Raw genomic sequence first — 19193 nt, forward strand, 5'->3', positions numbered from 1 at the left:
TGGGAACATTGGGAACATCAGTGCAAAGAAGCTACTTCTGGAGGGAGGATCTGAGTACCAGTGCAGGTTATTTAGTAGTTCCTTAGTGAGAAAAAAGGGTCACTGTGTAATGCTACTTTTTGAAGTCCTGCGATATTTTATGGGAAGATGTTCTCATTTGTCTTTTTTTCCTTCATTTTTTTTTTTTTCCTTATTTATTTCTTTCTACCAGGCTAGTGTGGTTGAATCTTCATAAGCCAGCCATGATGCAGAACAGTATGTGAATACAGAATAGCAAGTGCATACAAAATGTTCTGCAGTTAGCAAATGGGGCAGTGCAATGGTGATCCATCAGTGTTTAGAGTGTGAAGAAACATCTACACCTGCTGCTCACAAAAGTTAATTCTGCATGGTCTGTGATTGTGAGCAATATCAGATATAATGGGAAGAAGTATCATAGCTGAAAAGAGAAGTGGAACCTGAATCTTTAAGCCCACATATGGGAAACGATGTGAATTCACAAAACAGACTATGTTCCACAAATATTTAAAGAAGTCAGTAATCAAACTAACCTCACAAACTGGTGATTTTCAGAAAGGATAAAAATTTAGACGTACCAGTTCAAAGTCTCAGACTCATCCGTATGAGGATGAGATTAAGGTCCTCATTAATTAACCTGATATAGTAATTCAGATTAAGAAATGAAATTTTCTAGTTTTAATTAATTCATTCTTTATACTCAGGAATTTAGAAGTTCATAAAGTCTCTCCAGTAGTCAGAGATTAAAGATTTATTAACTGGTGTGATGGAATCTATTTCTCTCCATGCAAATACATTAGTCTTCAGAAAGAATTCTAAACTGTGGTTTGTGTAATACTAGTTCCTGTCTGGTATCAAAGATCTGTTTCTAGAGGGAGCAGGCTGATGCTGAAGAACATAAGTGTGGGGGAAGAGTAGTAGACAGAAACTATTTCAGAAAGCTTTCAGCCAAAATTTGGTGAAAATTAAGGATGTAAGACTATGTTTGCATTTTATGTTCTGTGCGAATCTAATCATGCTTCTTAAATTGCCCAACATCATTCAGTTGACTCATGCAGCTTGGATCATCTTCTTGCCCATAGACAAGGTCATGAGGTGCTCGCTGTCATTCAGTCTCCCTAGATGAGCTTAGCTTCATTTCCAGAGTGTACACTGACTCCCAGAAACCCCTGGAAATTAGCAGCTCAGAAGTAATGCTGCTGTTTTTCACAGAATGAAAATCATACCCATGTCTTTCAGAAAGTATTACCTGTCATGAATATTCACCTTCTTCCTGTTTGTTTCCCTTTCCAGGTAGAAAAACTAGCTTAAACAGGGGGAGGAGTGGCCAGATAAATAGGCAGTATTCTCAACAGGGTTGATATTGTTACTGTTGGTTGTCCTCTAAATTACGGATTAATTTCAGTATGTGTCATTTTACTTTTACCTTCCCAGAGTTAAGGGAAGGCTACTGATTTTGTACAACATGAAGTTCATAATATTGCCTTGGAAGGCTGTCAAATTAAGTTCAAAAAGACATTAGTCTGCTAGGAACATGGACTGCATCTTTTATATTATCTTTCTCCTGTTTCCATCATCAGTGATGTGCATTTTGTCCCCAGTACAAATTCACAGAAGGAAAGAGATATTGATGTTTTATAACAGAAGCAAGGATTCCTTCCTGTAATTATAAGGCGTGAGACACTGACTGATCATTAATCAAGGGACTGATTATAATAATAACCCACTTCCACTGCAGGCTGATGGGCTAATTCTCATTTATACTAATCCCATTTTGAACTGTTCCTGGATCATTACTAGAGCAGGCAAAAAGGGCCATGAGAGAGGAGTTTGATGTATCTGATGCATAACCAGAGCAGTGTAGGGACTTGACGCAGAGAAGGAAGAATCCCTGTTGTCCAGTACTTTAAGCCAGAGCCCCTGCATTGTCTTTGGTCTGTGTCTGAGCTGTTATCAAGCTCCCTTCCTTCCTTCCTTCCAGTTATGTGGCAGATGGATTAGGCTGGCACAGGTGGCTGAGTACCACCTGCTGCAAATTTTTCTGTTATCTTTTGCTACAAACTCCTTTTGTTGTTGCTGTTTGCAAAGGATGACTGGAAATAGGAGAGAAGCAAGAAGAGATTGTGAAGTGCTGCTGATATTGTTCAGTGTTTTTTTGTTTTCTGTGATGTCATTGCTGGGAACCTATAGCTGGTGCATACTGGAATCCTGTGAACAAAGGCAGCAGATTTGGAACTTCAAATTCTGTGATGGAAAAAGTGGATCTGTTTATTACCTCCTAGCATAACTTAACCCATGCTGAGGGATAGTGTTTCCCACTGCTGAGTGCTGTGAAGGGAAAAATCCTCTACTGGCTTTAGAGCCTAGATGTTACACCTTGATTTTTCAAAATCCGTTGGAAATAAACAGCCCTGTAGAAACTAAATTAAAAGTTTAAAATGAAGAAGAGGACAAGCATTATCATCCAAATACATGAAGGATATGAATGGTCAGGGCCTGTGGCTGGTATTGTGGACCTCACTGGCTGGAATTGGTATTTAGTCTCTGTTGCGGTAGTGTGAGGAGTATAAAGGAAAGGCATCCCTAGTGTCTTAAACACTTCTTTGAGGATGGTTTGAGTTACTCTCTGCAGTTCATCATCTCTCTCTCCTGACTCTTGAGAGAGACTTGAAGAATAATGTAGAATAGGTGACTGCCTCTTCAGTGGCAGAAACCAGATGAAACAAGTCCCATTCTTTGCACCTTGATTAGTAGTGGTATTAGAGTGGTTATAAGATATAATATCCACCCAACTTCTTATCTGGATGCTTTCTCATTTGAAATGTAACTGCTGCAGTCTTCTTGCTGCTTGTTTTTACAAAAAAATTTTTTAAAAGCTACTTGCTCTTACACCCTATTCCCCCCCCACACACACACACACTCCTTATTAAAAAAAAAAAGACTAAAAAATTAGTTATCACAACACTTTTCACCAGTGTATTTTCCTTAGGTAAATCTATTTCAGGACATAAAACAAAAGCAAAACACATTTTATGAGAATGAGTACCAGGTGAATGATATGTAATCCAAGTGAAGCCAACTGTGATGTTTGTGTATGTAAGACAATGTATTAACAGAGAGATATGGGAGTGCTGCACTTTGATTTTAAAAAATTATTTACTTCTAAAAAATTATCTGACCATATTGGCAAAACTTTTCTTGAGATAGGAGAAATTTTCAGGTTTTTTGTAACGAAAATTTCTGATTCTTTTGTTTTGAGTGAACAATGCATTTCCACATATTTCTTTTATGCTGTGTGGTGTTCACTTTTGATTCTCTCACTCAATATTTGAAAGATTTTTTTTCCCCCCACTGAATTTCCTGTGTCCTTTTTGCTCATTTTACCCTTGTTTGTTCATTGTCATTAATAAACAATATCCTGCCTGTTTCCAAAAACATACCACCCCACAGTGTTCACTAGAAATGTAAGAAAAACCTTCATAATAAGAATGACCCCTGTGGTAATCAGGGAGACAGCTTTGATTAAGAACATCTGTTAGCAGATTCCCGTTTCTAAAGTCAAGCAGAACATAAGAGAAGAAGATATAGAAAGTGGCATTTCTCAAACTGTGAGGCTGGTCTCCCTGGGGAGACTCTGACCTCTTCCAGAGATACAAGCCAAGATCATAAAAAAAAGAACAGACATCAAAATGTGTGGAGTGTGTGTGTAGTTTGAAAAACATGACACCTTTGTTTCTGAGGTGCTGCATCTTTAAATTTCTAAGCACTGCACTTCTGCGGAGTGTGGAGGAAGACTGCACTTCTAAGAATCGCATTGTGTTTACTCCTCAAACACACCAGCACACAATGAAAAAGAAGGGACAGATAGGGTGACCCCCTGCTCATTGCCTATTTCCTTTTTTTTTTTTTTTTTAGTTCCTCCCTTCCCTGTTCTCTTATCCTTTTGGGACTGACAAGGCCATCTATTAGCAATGTGTAATGTGGGGATCCAGGAATATTGGTTCAGTTTTTAGTTCTGCTGGTGTAAAATGGTGATGTGGAAGAGGTTGATTCTTAGCAATTTCTATTCTGAGTTGGATAAAAGCTTTTTTTAGACCAGCACTCTTTCTCCAGCCTTGTTCAGGAGGAAATACATAGGAAACAGAAAAGAACCAGGCTTAGCTTCAGCTAACTTTGTGATACACCTTCCTGGATTCTTTCAGTCAGCAAGGTACGATTGTCCTGAGCTAAACATTATATCCAGACTGTTATGTTTGATAGCAACCCATGAACTAATCCTTCATAAGTATCTAGGTATCTAAGTGCAGTCTATCTGACTTTGCTGCTCAATGCCTTTATTTCCCCTTATGGAGACATTAAGACACTGATTTTATTTGGAAAAATACTAATCTCTAATAAAAAAAAAAAAAAAGAAAACATACAAGTTTTATTTATATTTATATGAAAACAATATGAATTTTAAAACTAATTAAAAAATTGTTCTTTATGAAAAGTTTTCTCTTGCTCATTATGAAAAGTGGGATAAAAGAAGATAAATCAAGATGACAGAGAGAAAACTGAGATTAGGTATTTTCTTCTTTGCTAAATTGTTCTTCTAAAACCAGTCAAACTGTGCTCTTATGTCTCCCAGGTCTTTATGTCACTCAGGAAATTTTGAGCAAGAGGTGCACTACCTTTAGTAGAGGGAGATCAACAAGGTAGAAGTTAGTTAAGCTGGATGTATGCAGTTCGATACAACAGGACGGGATGCATCTGACTGTGTTGATGCAACTGTTCTATGTCATTTTGAGGTCATTCTGTCATCTTTGAAAAAACATGTGAGATGCCTGATAACTGATAAAGGTAAATGTGACATCTATTTACGAGCAACATAATCACTGAGAGATTTTCTTGCTAACTCTTCAACAACAGGTAGACATACATAATCATATGAGGATTCATATCAGGTTTTTTATGCATTCAATTACAATAGAAAAAGAAAAGGAAAAAGTTATACTGCATTCTTTCAACTTCTAGAAAATCTTTGTTTCTATCTAGACTTGATGCCTGAACACAAGTATGACATCTCTCCCAAGAAGAATGGTGACTTTGTTTCAAAAGATTTCTTACCACACTTTTCAGTTAAGTCTTAGTCATAATACACAAGAGAGTTTCATAGACTGATGTCAAGCTGCGAAGTGCTATAAGCACGACAAATCTTCAGTTTAATTCTCAGAATTTATTTCCTTTTGAGGAGGTGTGATTTCCTTCTGTCTCTTCCCTTTGGTGTTTACTGACTTGGGAATGTTTCCTATTTTTCTCTTATTGAGTAACAAATGGCATATAGTACTATTCCTAGAAAATGGCATCTAGTACTATTCCTGAATAATTTTTTAAAAAGCCATTTTTACAGCAGGAAACAATTAAAGAAGATACTAATGTGCCAGTTGCACATATACACTGTTGCTTATTTTATAAGAGACCCAGGCAAAACATAAACATTAAACCACTGAAAAATCTGTAAAACCTTTAGGTCCATCTTCTTCTACCTCTGAACATCCACAAAACCAAGGTGAACTTTGATTTTGATTCCGCTTATTGTAGATATACATGTAAATGGGGAAATCTGTAACAGGACTTGAAGTAAAAAATAAACAGAGATTTAATTATACCTTAGTCTTTTGTCTTGTACATATAATATACATACATTACTGCAAGTGTTATAGTATGTTCACTGGAAATTATATGAATTACTTGTTTGTGGTTTTTTTTTTTTTTTTTTTGTAAATATTATCATGTTAGGGTTCTTGGTGAACAGAAGGAAAAAAAACACTTTTTTTTTTTTTTTTTTTTTTTTTTTTAAATCCAAGAAAAGTCTTACTTATGTTTAACCTTACAGTCCTTGACTCTGTAATGAGCAGTCATGACAAGGGGAAAAAGCTGAGAAGTGAAAGTCAACATCAAAAAATAAGAATGGAAATAACTAACTGGGTTATCAACAGAAAACCAAGTAGATGTCCCCAATCCAGTTTACAGAGAGTAATTAATGCCTCTGAAAATGGATCACTGCAAACATGACACTAAAGTATTTTGGCTGTTTAGACTAATACATCAGCAGCAATAACATGTCAAAATAAAAAATTGCAGAAGTAAATTCATTCATATCCTTAAAGTCATAATTATGCCCAGACATGAACCAGAACGTGTAGGTAAATGACTCTGACTCAAGAATGACAGTGCCTGAAAGCTGAGCACTTTGTCCCTTCGGAATGATTCACTGTGTAAAATTAGGTACCCAGAGTCTCCTGACAGTCAAGGAAAGCCATTAAGCATTCCTGGGAAGTGATTCTGGGAGTCCTCATGCTGCAGAAAGACACTCACCCTGAGTAACTTAAACAGGGATATGTGACCAAATTCCTTCTTAGTTTGCCATAAATGGCTATAAATGAGTGTACAAAGATCTGAGCCCTTCCTAGAGGTGGGTCATCTCACTTAGGCAGAGCTTTGTAGAAGGTTGTGCAGACTAATCATACAGTGCTACAGTAGTTGATTTATGAAATCTCTAACCCAGGAAGCCAGGTCATTTGCGTTGGGATTTAGGTTCCATACCTAAACATATACTTTTAAATGTCTATATGAGAGATAGCATCTCCATTCAGTTGTATAAATGTTCGATTCATTCTAAAACAGAGAAACAAAAAAATAGATAATTAGATAAGTAAAGAATAACTATTTTTCATCAGCAGAAGTAATCTGTAGTCTATTAATTGCATTGATTAGTTTACCATTATCTATAATGGGGACTTAGATAGTGGCCTTCAGCTACACAGCTAAATTCAGGAGCCTTAAGCCACAAGTTTAACTCCACACAGGGTTTCCATTGTCTGCCCAGCCTGAAGGGATCCTGGCCTTGTTCAGTTCCTTCTACAAAGAAGACTATGCTACTAATCATGGTGCAGAAGAGTTCTAGGTGACTGATGCAAAGAGGGGCTGGGGGAATAAGGGCTGTCTAGAGACCCTTGCTCTGGCAGGAAAGCCTGGGATCTGAGGGTGAATAAGGGAGAGGGTGTATGTCTCTGTGTTTAGTCATTAGTGCTCCCTGCCAATAGCTTGGAGACCTTGTCTATGGCCTCCAGTTTGATGCTGCACTGTTTATTAATAGAGTGACTACCTATTGTAGATGACAGGCAAAGACCTGGAAACAGAGACAGATCTCCATTCACTGTCTTGCCCAAACCAGCAGAGTGCAGGATCCTTTTTTTTGATGTCTTCTGTGTTTCGCCCCACTGCTGCCCTACTTACACATGCAGTTTCAAGAGGATGAGATAGAACATGACCTGATCTACTCTGTGCTGTAGCTTGGTAGTTAATAAACTCTCCTGGGATACTAGTGGTGATAGTTTAGAGATTTTGAAATTCTGAGTAAGTCTCAAAGCAGAATCCTACCCTTAAATTGCCTATTAGTCTGCTATTTTGGAGCTTAGTCTATGAACCTTTTCCTGTAGCAGGTGAAATATTTTGAATGATATATAAGAAAGCCCTTGGGTAAAAGATACATCATGAATAAATGATAATGGTCAACATGAAAGTCTATTCACAGGAAGTAATATCAATCAACATGAGTGACTATTGAGAGAGATTTAAGGATGAGGCTTTTAAAAGAGCATAAGCAATCCATTTCCCTTCAATTTCAGCAAGAACTGAGGATAAATATATAACCTAAAATGTTTTAAAAATCCTAGCCTAAATTCTCAACAGTGTAGAAAATACAAGACTTGATATTACATTCAGCTGCTCGTAGAAATGGTCCAATGTTGATATGTGTATTCCTTGCTTTATCAGACCTTCCTGCATCTTAATATCTCTGGAGAACTGATTCTGTCAAGAGGATTCTGATCCTAACTGACTGTTGCCATGGTATTGGATTATTCTGGGCTGTGATCAAGAAGAGCAAACAAACTTGAAAAAGAAACTGGCTTTAAAACATATTCTCAAGCCACAGTGCCTGAGACTAGTTTTTGAAAAATAAATCTTCATTTTTGTACAATGAGGCAGTTGTTAAATACTTCTGAAAAAAACATACTGATAGCCAAAAGTGTTGCTGTGACAGTAAATATGTACATAAATAACAAAAAAATGGTGGAGGAGAAAATTGGGTTCATTCTCACATTATTTGAAATTTTTCATATTAATTTAATGGTATTATCCCACACTGAACTGAAACCCCCAGCTTCTCAGAGATCAGCTATTTGAAAGAGTAGAACTTTTTGCAGATTATATTCCTGTTTTACTAGGCACTACTCCAAAGCTGTTGGGAGTCAATGAATATCTCTTTCATATTATTGAGCTTTTGAATTGAGTGCATAATAAGGAATTCATACCTGTCTCTGATCCCTAGATAGTAATAAATCTCTTCTTTTACACCTGTTAGTATTAATTCAATTGCAAGTCATCTCTGTGTACTGAAAGTATTGCAGAAGTTTCTAGAAATACAAAAGACAGTATTTTCTGCATGCAGGTACCTGCATAATAAATTCATGTTCTTAGAGGACAGAGTTCATTTGATAGGAAAAGGAAAAGAAAAGGTTCTAAGAAAAATCCTGGTGTTGTATTATCCAGGACGATGACCCCAGAAAGATGCACAAATTTCATCAAGTAGTATTTAGAACAGTAAAACAAGCAATGTGAAATTATGTAGGGAATAGGGGAAGTTTTCAGCAAGTTTCTTATTTACAGATGGATAATTTTATTTGCCAAATTACTGAGTATGTTTTTTTTCCATTTCACAGGCAGAATTCACAGCTATGAGGGACCAGTACATGCGAGGTGGAGAAGGTTTCATTATCTGTTATTCCATCACAGACCGCCAATCCTTTCAAGAAGCTGCTGAGTTTAAGGAACTCATTTATCGTGTCCGACACACCTATGACATCCCCTTGGTGCTGGTGGGAAACAAGATAGATCTGGAAGAGTTTAGACAGGTAAGAAGCTTCTCTGCTGTTTTTGGCTTGGTTTTCCTTGGCTACCTCAGGGATTTCTGTAGCATATGTTGTGCTGTACTACTGAGAATTATTGGCACAAGATGAGGTTTAATCAAAGAGCAACACATTAAGATTGGTCACAAATTCAGGAGTTAAAAGTACTTTTCTTTCTTATGTTATGGATCTTAAATTAGCCTTGGCCAATCACATCCAAATGTTCTTTGTTTTTACTTGAAAAGGAATCCCAATGTTTTTGCTGGAAGTTATATATACATTCAAAACTAAAAAAGATTCCGTGAGGTTCTTCATGGCTAAAAACCTGTTTTCTTTGGAAGTTAACATCCATTAGATGCAGATGATTTTTTCTCATAATGTACTAGATTGAATTAATGTTTTCTCAAACTCAGAATGAAAAAAAATTCTAGTTAAAATAGAGGACTATATATGAGTTTATCTTTGCCTGAAAATCCAGTGGCTGTGTTAGAGCATTCAGATAAGATGGGGACATGCAAGACATGAATTCATTTTGATTTGTGTGCAAGATTTGAGCCACCAACACCCATAGAGCAGTAGATTTCTTTGACTATGAGGGCATTGACTGTGGCTCTCAAATCCTTTAGTAATCCTTGCTCACTCTTTTATTTTTGTTCTCTCCTTCCTCCTTGCTGTTGTAGTGATATGTGTGTGTGTGCAAGGGAGTGAGTTAAAGAGAGATCACCTTGGAAATGACTTAGTTGTGATCCAGTACTGAATGGAAAATATCATTAAACTTAAGTAGAAACTTTGAAAATGGGACAAAAAAGATTTTCCTATATGGAAATCTTAAGATGATCTATACACACTGTGATTGCTTTCAGATGACTGACTTCTGTGCAGACATATGTAACAGTTAAATAAAAAGGTGGTTTTCAGTTAACATCTGTGCTCACATGATCCTGTCTACTTTTTTCCACTTATTCTGTCACTCTTCTCCCCATTTCTTTGTCTTCCTTCTTCTACCTGAAGAAAATCCAAGGCTGCATTAAGCCTGAAATTAGTCCTGAAGATCTGATGATGTACATTTAAAACTTCACAACTGTTTCCAGATGATGGACTTTCTCCCTAAACCAGATTGTGACAAAACCTTAATGGTGGCAATCCAGCTGTAGTTTAATATGCATCTTGAGGCTTCAAACAACAGTGCCATGTGCAACATGCAATATAGTCTGTGCAGCTTCTGGGGTACTTATACCAGATGGGGAGGGATGTGGATTCAGTTGTTCTGCTGAAATAACAGGACACTGCGCTTGATTCTAACACAAATGGGACATGTTTGATTACATAAAATTAACTGTAGATGATATTTTGGGGAATACTCTATTCATTAAGTGATAGGAAGACACTTTTACAGTGATATTTGGCACTAGATCTTCTTGATCTTATGTTTTGTTGCATTTTTACATTTTAATTATTGTCAATGCAAAAATACTTGCCTGATTTAAATGTTTTACATGCTCCTTGATGATCTTGTCTGTATCCCAAACAGGAATATTAGTGTGCATGAATGTCTGAATTGGGTGTCACAAACATCACTCAGGACTAAAGGGAATGGGGACACTTTTGGGAATTATATTAGAAATTATGTCTTTGAGATGTGACAGACACATAAAAAAATGTTACACAATTTTGTCACTGAAAATCCTGCTTGAATGCTTATTAAGGCAGTTCCATATCACAGTCCCATATATTTTTAAAAACTTTTAATGAGACAGTATTTAGGTCTTATCTTTTCATCTGTAAGCCCTCTACAACTGTCAACAAGTACGGCAATGTCAGAAGCATTTTATCAAATATTCTGCAATCCAGACTTTGAGACATAGGACACCCTTACATCAAGGACCACTAAAATAATACAATGCATATCTACTCCTTTGAATAAAGCACTGAAATATGACTATGTCTATATAAGTAAGTAGTATGAACCAACAGGAGTAGAGCTGTAGAACAAAACAGTTCTGAAGTCCACATTTTTGGAATTTACTTTTAACTTTGGACTAATTCTACTTCAAGACCATTGACTCCATTACTAGTTGGTGCTGAGGTGTGTAAATTGTGCTCGTGGAGCATATCCCTGTTGTGGTTTAGTCCTGATTGGCAGCAAACCACAAGGCAGCAGCTCTCTCTCCCTTCCCCTCCGGCAATGAGAAGGGACAGAGAGCCAGGCTTGGGGTTCAAGATAGGACTGGGATGGGGAAAAAATCCCCCTTTTATGATCACAAGCAAAAGGAAGACTCAGGGGAAGAAAAAAAAGAACATATATTTATTACAGACACTAACAACACATAACAGAGTAGGACAGGGAGAAGCATTGCCACATCTTGAGAACACCTTCCCCCCACCCCTCCCTTCTTCCCAGGCTCAGCTCTGCTCCCGATATCTCTACCTCCTCCCCCAGTGGCGCAGGGGCAGGGAATGGGGGGTGCAGTCAGCACTGCCACTTCCTTCATCTTCGGTGAGGGGAGTGTCCGAAACTTGTTCCTCCTGCTCCATCGTGGTCCCCCTCTCACAGGAGAGAGTCCTCCACAAACTTCCTCTGACTTGAATTCCTCCCATGGGCTGCAGCGTTCCCCACACTGCTCTGTCATGGGTCACTAACTTTCTCCGACTGGATTCCCTCCCACGTCTGCAGCCCTTCCCGAGCTGCTCCAGCGTGGGACTCCCCCGCATGCTGCAATCCTCCCAGCACTGAATTACAGCAACGGGGCTACCTTTTCCCACAAGATCCTGGCCTTCTTCGGGCACAGAACCTTGATCAGATGAACAGGAGCAACAGGCCATAAATCAATGTCTGCTCCACTGTAGATCTTCCTGGGTAGCGGGGGGGGCCGCCCTGCCGTCTCACCACAGGATACAGGGGGGTCTCTGCTCCGGCACACCTCCCCCCTCCTTTCTTCCTCTGTTCCTCCACTGACCTTGTTGTTCATGCAGCTGCAGCAACTCCTCCTCACAAGTCCCACTGCCCATCACCACGTCCCTTCTTAAATACGTTATCGCAGAGGTGTAGCCAGTTGGCTCAATTTCCCAAACAGAAGTGGAGCTGATTTGGAGCTGGGGGAGCTTCGAGAAGCTTCTCACAGGGGGCGTCCCCAATAGCCCCCTCCCCTGCCACCAAAAAGCTCCACCACTCACTCAACCCAGGACAATCCCCACTTAAATTTCATCCATAGTCCTGGTCACATTCTCAGGGACCACTCCTCAATTCAAAGCAAAGCATGGTTCAGTGGTGTTGATTAGGGGATATTGCTCAGAGTTCCTCTCTGACCTAAAATAAAGTGTGTGGGGAGGTCACCTCTGTGCCCATCTTTAAGTGTATGCTAATGGACTTCATGAATTTATCATTTCAGAACTGGGATGTGAGGTTGTGCTGTACATTTAAAAAACACTGGAATAAGTTGCATCTATGCTTACTTGTTAGGTTAAGAAATATGTAAATAACTTGAACTGTGGGAAGGTAGATTGAAAGGAATCTTTACAAGGTCATGTACTGTAGTTATTGCTTCACTAAAAGCACTTGTATGTTCAATAGTGATAGCTGGCTCACCCTGGGGTGTCAGACAGCAATGGGTGGACAATATACAGTATTAACATATCAAAGAACAAACAGTGAGGTACACAAACATACCAAATTCAAACAACTGAGAAATAGTAGGTGTCAGAATGCAATTAGCCAGATTGGAATTTGGCCAGGGCACCAGGGCTAATATTGTTACTTTTGTTTAATGACATTTTTCTCCTATGAAATTCATTAAAGATACTGTAATATTATTCATGGTATTTGGAAACATAACATTAAGTTCAACATTCCTGGGCATCATTTCCATTTAATGACAGTTCCACAGCACTCAGGCAGGCTGTAGTAGCTCAGTCAAACAAAGCTCTTCCTTGAAATGTGATCCTGTACACAATATAATTAATGATGTATGTCACTTGCTTCCAATCAACAGGACTAAAAGAATAAAACTAATCTTCAATTGAAATTTTGTGTTAGGAGAAACACTACTGAAAAAGAAAACTGACAGACATTAATTTTAAATGTTTTTTAATTTTCTTATGGTTTCAGTGAAATTATTGTGATTAAGAATGCCTGTCATTTTTAATATCTTAAGAAATGGGTTTGTCTACTCCTTAAAACAAGTTTTAATTACATTCATAAGCCTAAAGAATAAACACTTTCCATTTTCTCTGACAAAATGTGGGGGAACAACTATGTAAAACTATAGGGAAAAATACAATAACTAATTCTCTTGATGTGCATATCTTGTAGGAAGCTTCGCTCCATCCTCCATTCCCTTCCACCCACTTGCTCTGCAGCTGTGTCCAGTCCTTTCTCATCTTGTTCTGGTTTCTATTCACAGATTCAATGGGAAAGTGAATAGACATGAATGGTTAAAACATTCATCTGTGTATGTTCCTTTATTTTTAGCCATTGCTCTAAGAAATATTTAATTATTATATGTATTTTATCCCATAGCTGTTTGATGTAAAAAAATAGAGTACTGTTTGATTAGTTATTATTCTAATTTCAGTGTTTTCTAACATTAAAGTCATTAGATTAACAAAGATAGGCTGTATGTCTTTTAATATCATGAGAGTTTCAGAAACATTTAGGAACATATGAAGTACAATAGATAATTCAATTTCAGTTAAGTGTTGTCACTTTACCCCAGATAAACATCTGGTTCTTACTGAAGTTTAAAATATGTGTAATATATAAGTATCTAATTAAAACATATTCACTTTTAAAAAATACAATAAACAACTGATCTTATTGGAGCTCATGCCATGCTAATGTTAAATTTTAGCTTTTAATTAAAATATTTTATAATAAAGGCAAGTGGCAACTCTGAAAAGTTGTTTGAAGAAAATATCCATGACTCTGTGTACTGATCATTGCAATGTATTACATTCATTAATTCTGTGGGGAACTAACTGCATAAAGTCCTTTGAACAATATGTTGTAGCTCTAAGCTGGAAAGAATAGATACTTTCTAACATCTTTTTCAAAGTTCTAATGTGGATGTGAGAACCCCTCTGAAAATTCTACCTATGTAGAAATTGTATAGCCTTCGTGGAGTAGATTTTTCTGTATGCTTTTGTTTGACCCCAGAGGAATAAACCATGGGCTCAGTCAAGTCCATGAATAACATGTTGATGTCTACTGAGTCCAAGGTTACGAGGGCAGCTCACATTTCATTCAGCTCTTGGCCTCTCTGGGAAGCCTGTCGTCAAAGTTGTTAGTTTTGCCAATACAGTTATGCTCCAGAAAAGTATTATGCAGTTGTTTACCTTTCCACACATGAGTTGTCTTATTGGCTTCAAGCACAAATCTGAGCAGTAGCAGTGTTTTTGAAAACATATCCTTCTTTCTCCCTCCTTCTAGTCTCCCTCCACCTGTAGGAAATATGAAATCAATATGAAATCTGTCTTTAACATGGAATATCTTTCTTGGAATACAAATAAATGACAGGGGATTCATTATATTTTCTTTCTAAGGTTTTATTATACTCTAAGATAATTCTCAGATCAGGATTACAGTGACTCAATACACTTCCATGATGTGAACCTGCTGCCAGCAGAACTTTCTCACTTCAATGAGATTTTACTCTGGAATTTGTTCAAGATGAGCTGACTGGTTATCAGATACTGTAAGCATCAACTTTTAGATTTCTCATTTTGACAGTTGCTCTATTTTCCTTCTGGCTTGTAAAACCTTGAAATAGCTGTTGAGTCTGAGACAGTTTTTTTTTTTTTTTTTTTTAACTTGTTTTGTTTTGTTTTCTTTTGTATGAATAACTATTCAGTATATTTCAGACACTGTGAGTTTATACCTTCTGGTGTCTGACTGAGACACTGAAAATACTTAAAGAACATGACATTATATTTTGTTTTCATTTTCCAGTTCATGACTGAGAAGCCCTATTTACTAGATGGTCTCTCACTCATATTAGTCAAGAAATTGCAATATTCTGAGCTTCTTACCTTAATATTAGACTGAATTCCTTTGCTTTTGCAAAACTGCTCTCAAATTTGTACATGTCCTTTACCACCAGCATTTTCATATTATCTTAAAGACATTTGGGTGGAAGAGTCTGTCTACTGAAGACTCTTGTTTCCATTTATCAGGCCAATGTCTTACATAAAGAATGAAAGGTTTAATTGTTTCTTCTGAACCTTCTAACTGTAAGTCAAGGGAAATGCATTTTCTGCTATTTACTGACAAAGAATAGTATACAATTGAGTTAACTATAGACATGGTAAAGTGATTAGACTAAATGAGTATGATTCTCTATAAAATATATGAAGAAATCCAGGATTTATCACATGCCATAAAAGTATATCATCAAATGAGATGTATCTTCCTGTGAAGACGTCTGTCTTTCTGTCATGTTTACTGTACAGGGAGGCATGGACAACTAGCTTCCTAGCCTTTATACAGCAATACTTGGGTCAGATGAAGACTGATAAAATTGTTTATGACATCCTTTCAGTTGAGAATCTAAACTTACATATTAATGATGTTGTTATTTTTGCTGCTAACTACAGGCTAGACTTTTGAAGCATGTTCATCCCATGCCTTTGGTTTTTGAATGAATAAAACCTAATAAATAGTCATTCTTAAGCAGTGTGCCTTTCTAAAGATAAGCGTGAGCTTTGATCTTAAAATATGTCACATATATTCACGCAGTCTTAACCTAAATAGCGATTTAAAAATTATAGTGATATCCTTAATGGAAAAAAATCTAGAAGAGAATGTGAAACAGAAGAGCAAATTCTATAAATATTTATTTGAATGTTTCAATGAATTTTTAGATCAATTCATTCATCCATCTTGAAGTCATGTTGACTGTTCTTTTTCCATGAATGTCCATGTAGTTCCATTTTGCTAGCATGAATACCTGAAGAAAATTAATTACATTTATAAGGATTTGCCATCATCACTTGCATTTGCTTCCCTACATATTGCCTTTCCCCCATAATATCATATCATATTCTTTCTTTGCTCTTCAAATTCTGAATAATACAAGCTTTTTTTACTGTTTTGATGGATCTATGACAGTTGTTTGAATATTTGGCACTAAAACCACTGAAGTTGTCACGATGTTTTATTATCTTAGAAAACTGGCAAGTTTTTGATAATCACTTTCTTACATTACTAAAATATGTATCTGGATTCTGTCATGTTCCTCTACACCTCTATTTTCTATCTATTTTTAATTTATCTTGATATTTCAACATAACTTTCACAACTTTCGCTGTCTCATGAAATCTTCTTTATATCTTTTAAATAAAATCTTTGTAGTGTTTGCTTTACTCCCCCCCAAAAAAATTAAGTGCTTTTCTATACCAATGCAATTGTAGAAGACAATTTGGCAGTTGTAGTCCTTTGAAAGGAAATTTTATTATTATCAACTTAACTGTCTCTAACAAATGTTCATTTATACATAGTTTACCTCTTTGTCATTACAATGTTTTTTATATTTCCACAAAGCCCCCAAACCACAGCTTCATATTACCCAGGCTGCAGTTAATGCAATCAGACACACAGACAATTGTAATAAAACTTCTGGCTCATTTCTTGATTCATAATTGTGTTAACCTCTAGTGAACCATCCAGTAAACCCTGTAATCCCTTCAACACAAAGCAGAAGACATTTGAAGGGGACTAAGATGCAGATAACAAGCTGCTCTATAAGAGAAGAAACAACTAGAGAAATAATAGCTGAACTGCAGATAAAAAAAAAAAATGTTTATAACAGAAAACCTGGGTATTCAGAGATAAAGCCAGAGGAAACTAATTGCTTGTAGCCAAAGCAGAACAGAGGACATTTAGCAAGGGGTATACACTGGGGATGGTGCTGTGAGGTCACTTCACAGCTATGATTATTAAATAGCAACACACATTATACTGTTTTAAAAGGCTCTCAGTACTTGTTACTTCTACCTGATTTACCTTCACCCCCAACTCAGAGATTTTGTCTTCCCCATGAACCAATTCCTGACTTGGTGTCAGTGAGAGAACACCTTGGAGGAGGTGTGTAAGCACTACAGAGTTACTCTCTCACCTCTTGTCTTCTTGATCAAGACTGATCCTTGAGGTAAACTGAGACAATGAGATTTGTCTGTTTGTTTTGTAAATTGGGAGATTAGCTCTTGTGAAGACTTCAGTGCACTTTTCATTTGCAACTATGTCAACCAGATCTTTTTTCTTAACTAAAGCAAGAAAACGCTGTTGGAAAAATATCCACACAAGCCTTCTGAAGTACAGCCTTGTGTAGGGCCTTTTTGTGTATAAGTTCAGGATGTTGTTGCTTTCCTCAGAGACTCTCAGAAGGAAACCCATTGGTTATACAGTAACCACACAAAGAGGTATAGCTTGCGAGGAAATCCGCAATAATATCATTTGTTGGCTGTCTAGGGCTTAGTTAGGAGTCTGTAAAAATTCCTCTGCTGTAAGGCAAGATTTGCAAGGAAGACAATTATCCCTGAAGGAATTCCATAGTTCATTTTTTGACAGCAGAGAAAGTCATAAGGAGGGAGCTGTGTGTGACTTTCACTCTGGTTCCTGCCCTGCTCCAGGGGCAATGCTCCAAAAGTCTGGCTGCAAAATTCCATTTTATTACTTTTCAGTGTATTTGTGGAAATCTTCATTGTCCTGTTTGTGAATCTTCCTCTTGCATACTGTGCACAAGCCAGGAACCAACATGTTCTTAATGCAGAAAAGGGAGAGTCATGAATACGTCACATCAGGCAGTACTAATTGGGGCACAGTTTTGCACCTCCATCATCCATGCCTGAAGCAATATGACCCCTCATCTCTCAAGATTTATCCTCTCATTTTCTCCACTGGGTCACATATATGCGAAAGAGAATAGCATGCATTGGGAAGGAATCTTTTTAACTACATGCTGCTATTTTTACATCAGCAGAGTCAAAGTTTCAGACTAACTCTTATACATTATTTACTACATTTCCAGTTCAGAAAACTATTTAAGCATATGTTTAATTAGAGTGGAACTAATGCATGCTCCACACTTGAGCAAAGATGCTGTCCTGAAAGTGAGACAGTAATGAGCAATTTTGAAAAAATAAAAGTCCCTTGGTGAAGTAGCAGATTAATATAGGAGACATCATTTATTGAGTGCGTCATTTATATAAAAATGCAAATTCCTGGTAGCAAGGATAGTTTACTGTGTGTTTTTGCAGTAGTAGTTCAAATTACTTGAAAGAAGAGATTTTGCCAGAATTTAATTACAGCTCATCATGGTGTCACAAATAAAAAGAGCATGACCTAGCATTTAAAGAAAAAGAAGATTAATCAATATAATCATCTTTGTTTTTTGAAGATTTGCTTGTATTCTTGTCTTAAGGGCTCACTTTTTTTCCCCAGATGAGTGAGGAAGTTAGAGAGATTTGTTTTTATCCAGATCTAGCACCTTGGCTAAGATTAGTAGCATGCTAGCCTCACATGCCATGATGTTTAAGCTGTTCAGACATGAAAAACAAAAACTAAAACAAAACAAAACAAAACAAATCAAAAATATCCCTTACCCAAACAAACCAATATGAAAGAGAAAATTAAAGGAAAAAATCTCTGTGTTACATCCATTCTGGAAACTTCAAATATCTCACCCATAGTGTCCAAATTTTACAATATAAAGTCTACATGTAATGGCAGCTTCTAAATCTTTGAGTAAATTGCTTGATATAACATAGTTAATTCAAGAAGGTCCAGGAAATTACCTTTGATAAAATGACATTAAAGCACATTGCTATAGTTGAAACTCAAGAGCTTAAAAGTCTATAAAATGTCACAATTAATGTTCCAGTGTTAGTCATTTACAGTATTAATCCTACAGCTTTACTGATTGGAACCCGAGACCCAGTCTGGGAATAAAGTTATAGTATATTTTTTACAGTTTAATATCTACATCCACCTTGTCCTGATGAGTGTCATTTCAAAAAGAAAAAAGGGTTGGCTTTCCTTCTGTCATTGCTGCATTCACTTTCTCTGATGTTCAGGGAATGTTCTTTCCATCTGTTTCCATCTATGTAATTTTTACCACCTACTATGATCAAAAAAGGTTAATAATAAGAAAAATAAGATGTCTTGTCAATTTTTAAAAATTGTCTGGTACAGGCACTGACATAAATGTGTGGGGTTTTGTGTCTGCTTAT

The 19193-nt window shown here is 36.9% G+C and overlaps 1 protein-coding gene across 6 annotated transcripts in view; it reads left to right on the top strand.

Annotated features, from left to right (window-relative positions):
* Positions 1-19193, top strand: part of RIT2 (Ras like without CAAX 2) — a 184881-nt gene that overhangs the window by 90928 nt on the left and 74760 nt on the right. For 5 of the 6 annotated variants that reach the window (XM_033011206.1, XM_033011205.2, XM_033011208.1 and 2 more), the window contains exon 5: positions 8787-8978. In XM_033011206.1, the coding sequence (XP_032867097.1) occupies positions 8787-8978 (192 nt within the window). Of the gene's footprint in view, positions 1-8786; positions 8979-9983; positions 10090-19193 lie in introns of those variants that run through there. The other variant, XM_033011210.1, reaches the window with a different exon arrangement.

This window comes from Tyto alba, unplaced genomic scaffold (genome assembly GCF_018691265.1).
Source record: "Tyto alba isolate M040663 unplaced genomic scaffold, T.alba_DEE_v4.0 Super-Scaffold_42, whole genome shotgun sequence".
In the NCBI taxonomy this organism is placed as follows: domain Eukaryota; kingdom Metazoa; phylum Chordata; class Aves; order Strigiformes; family Tytonidae; genus Tyto; species Tyto alba.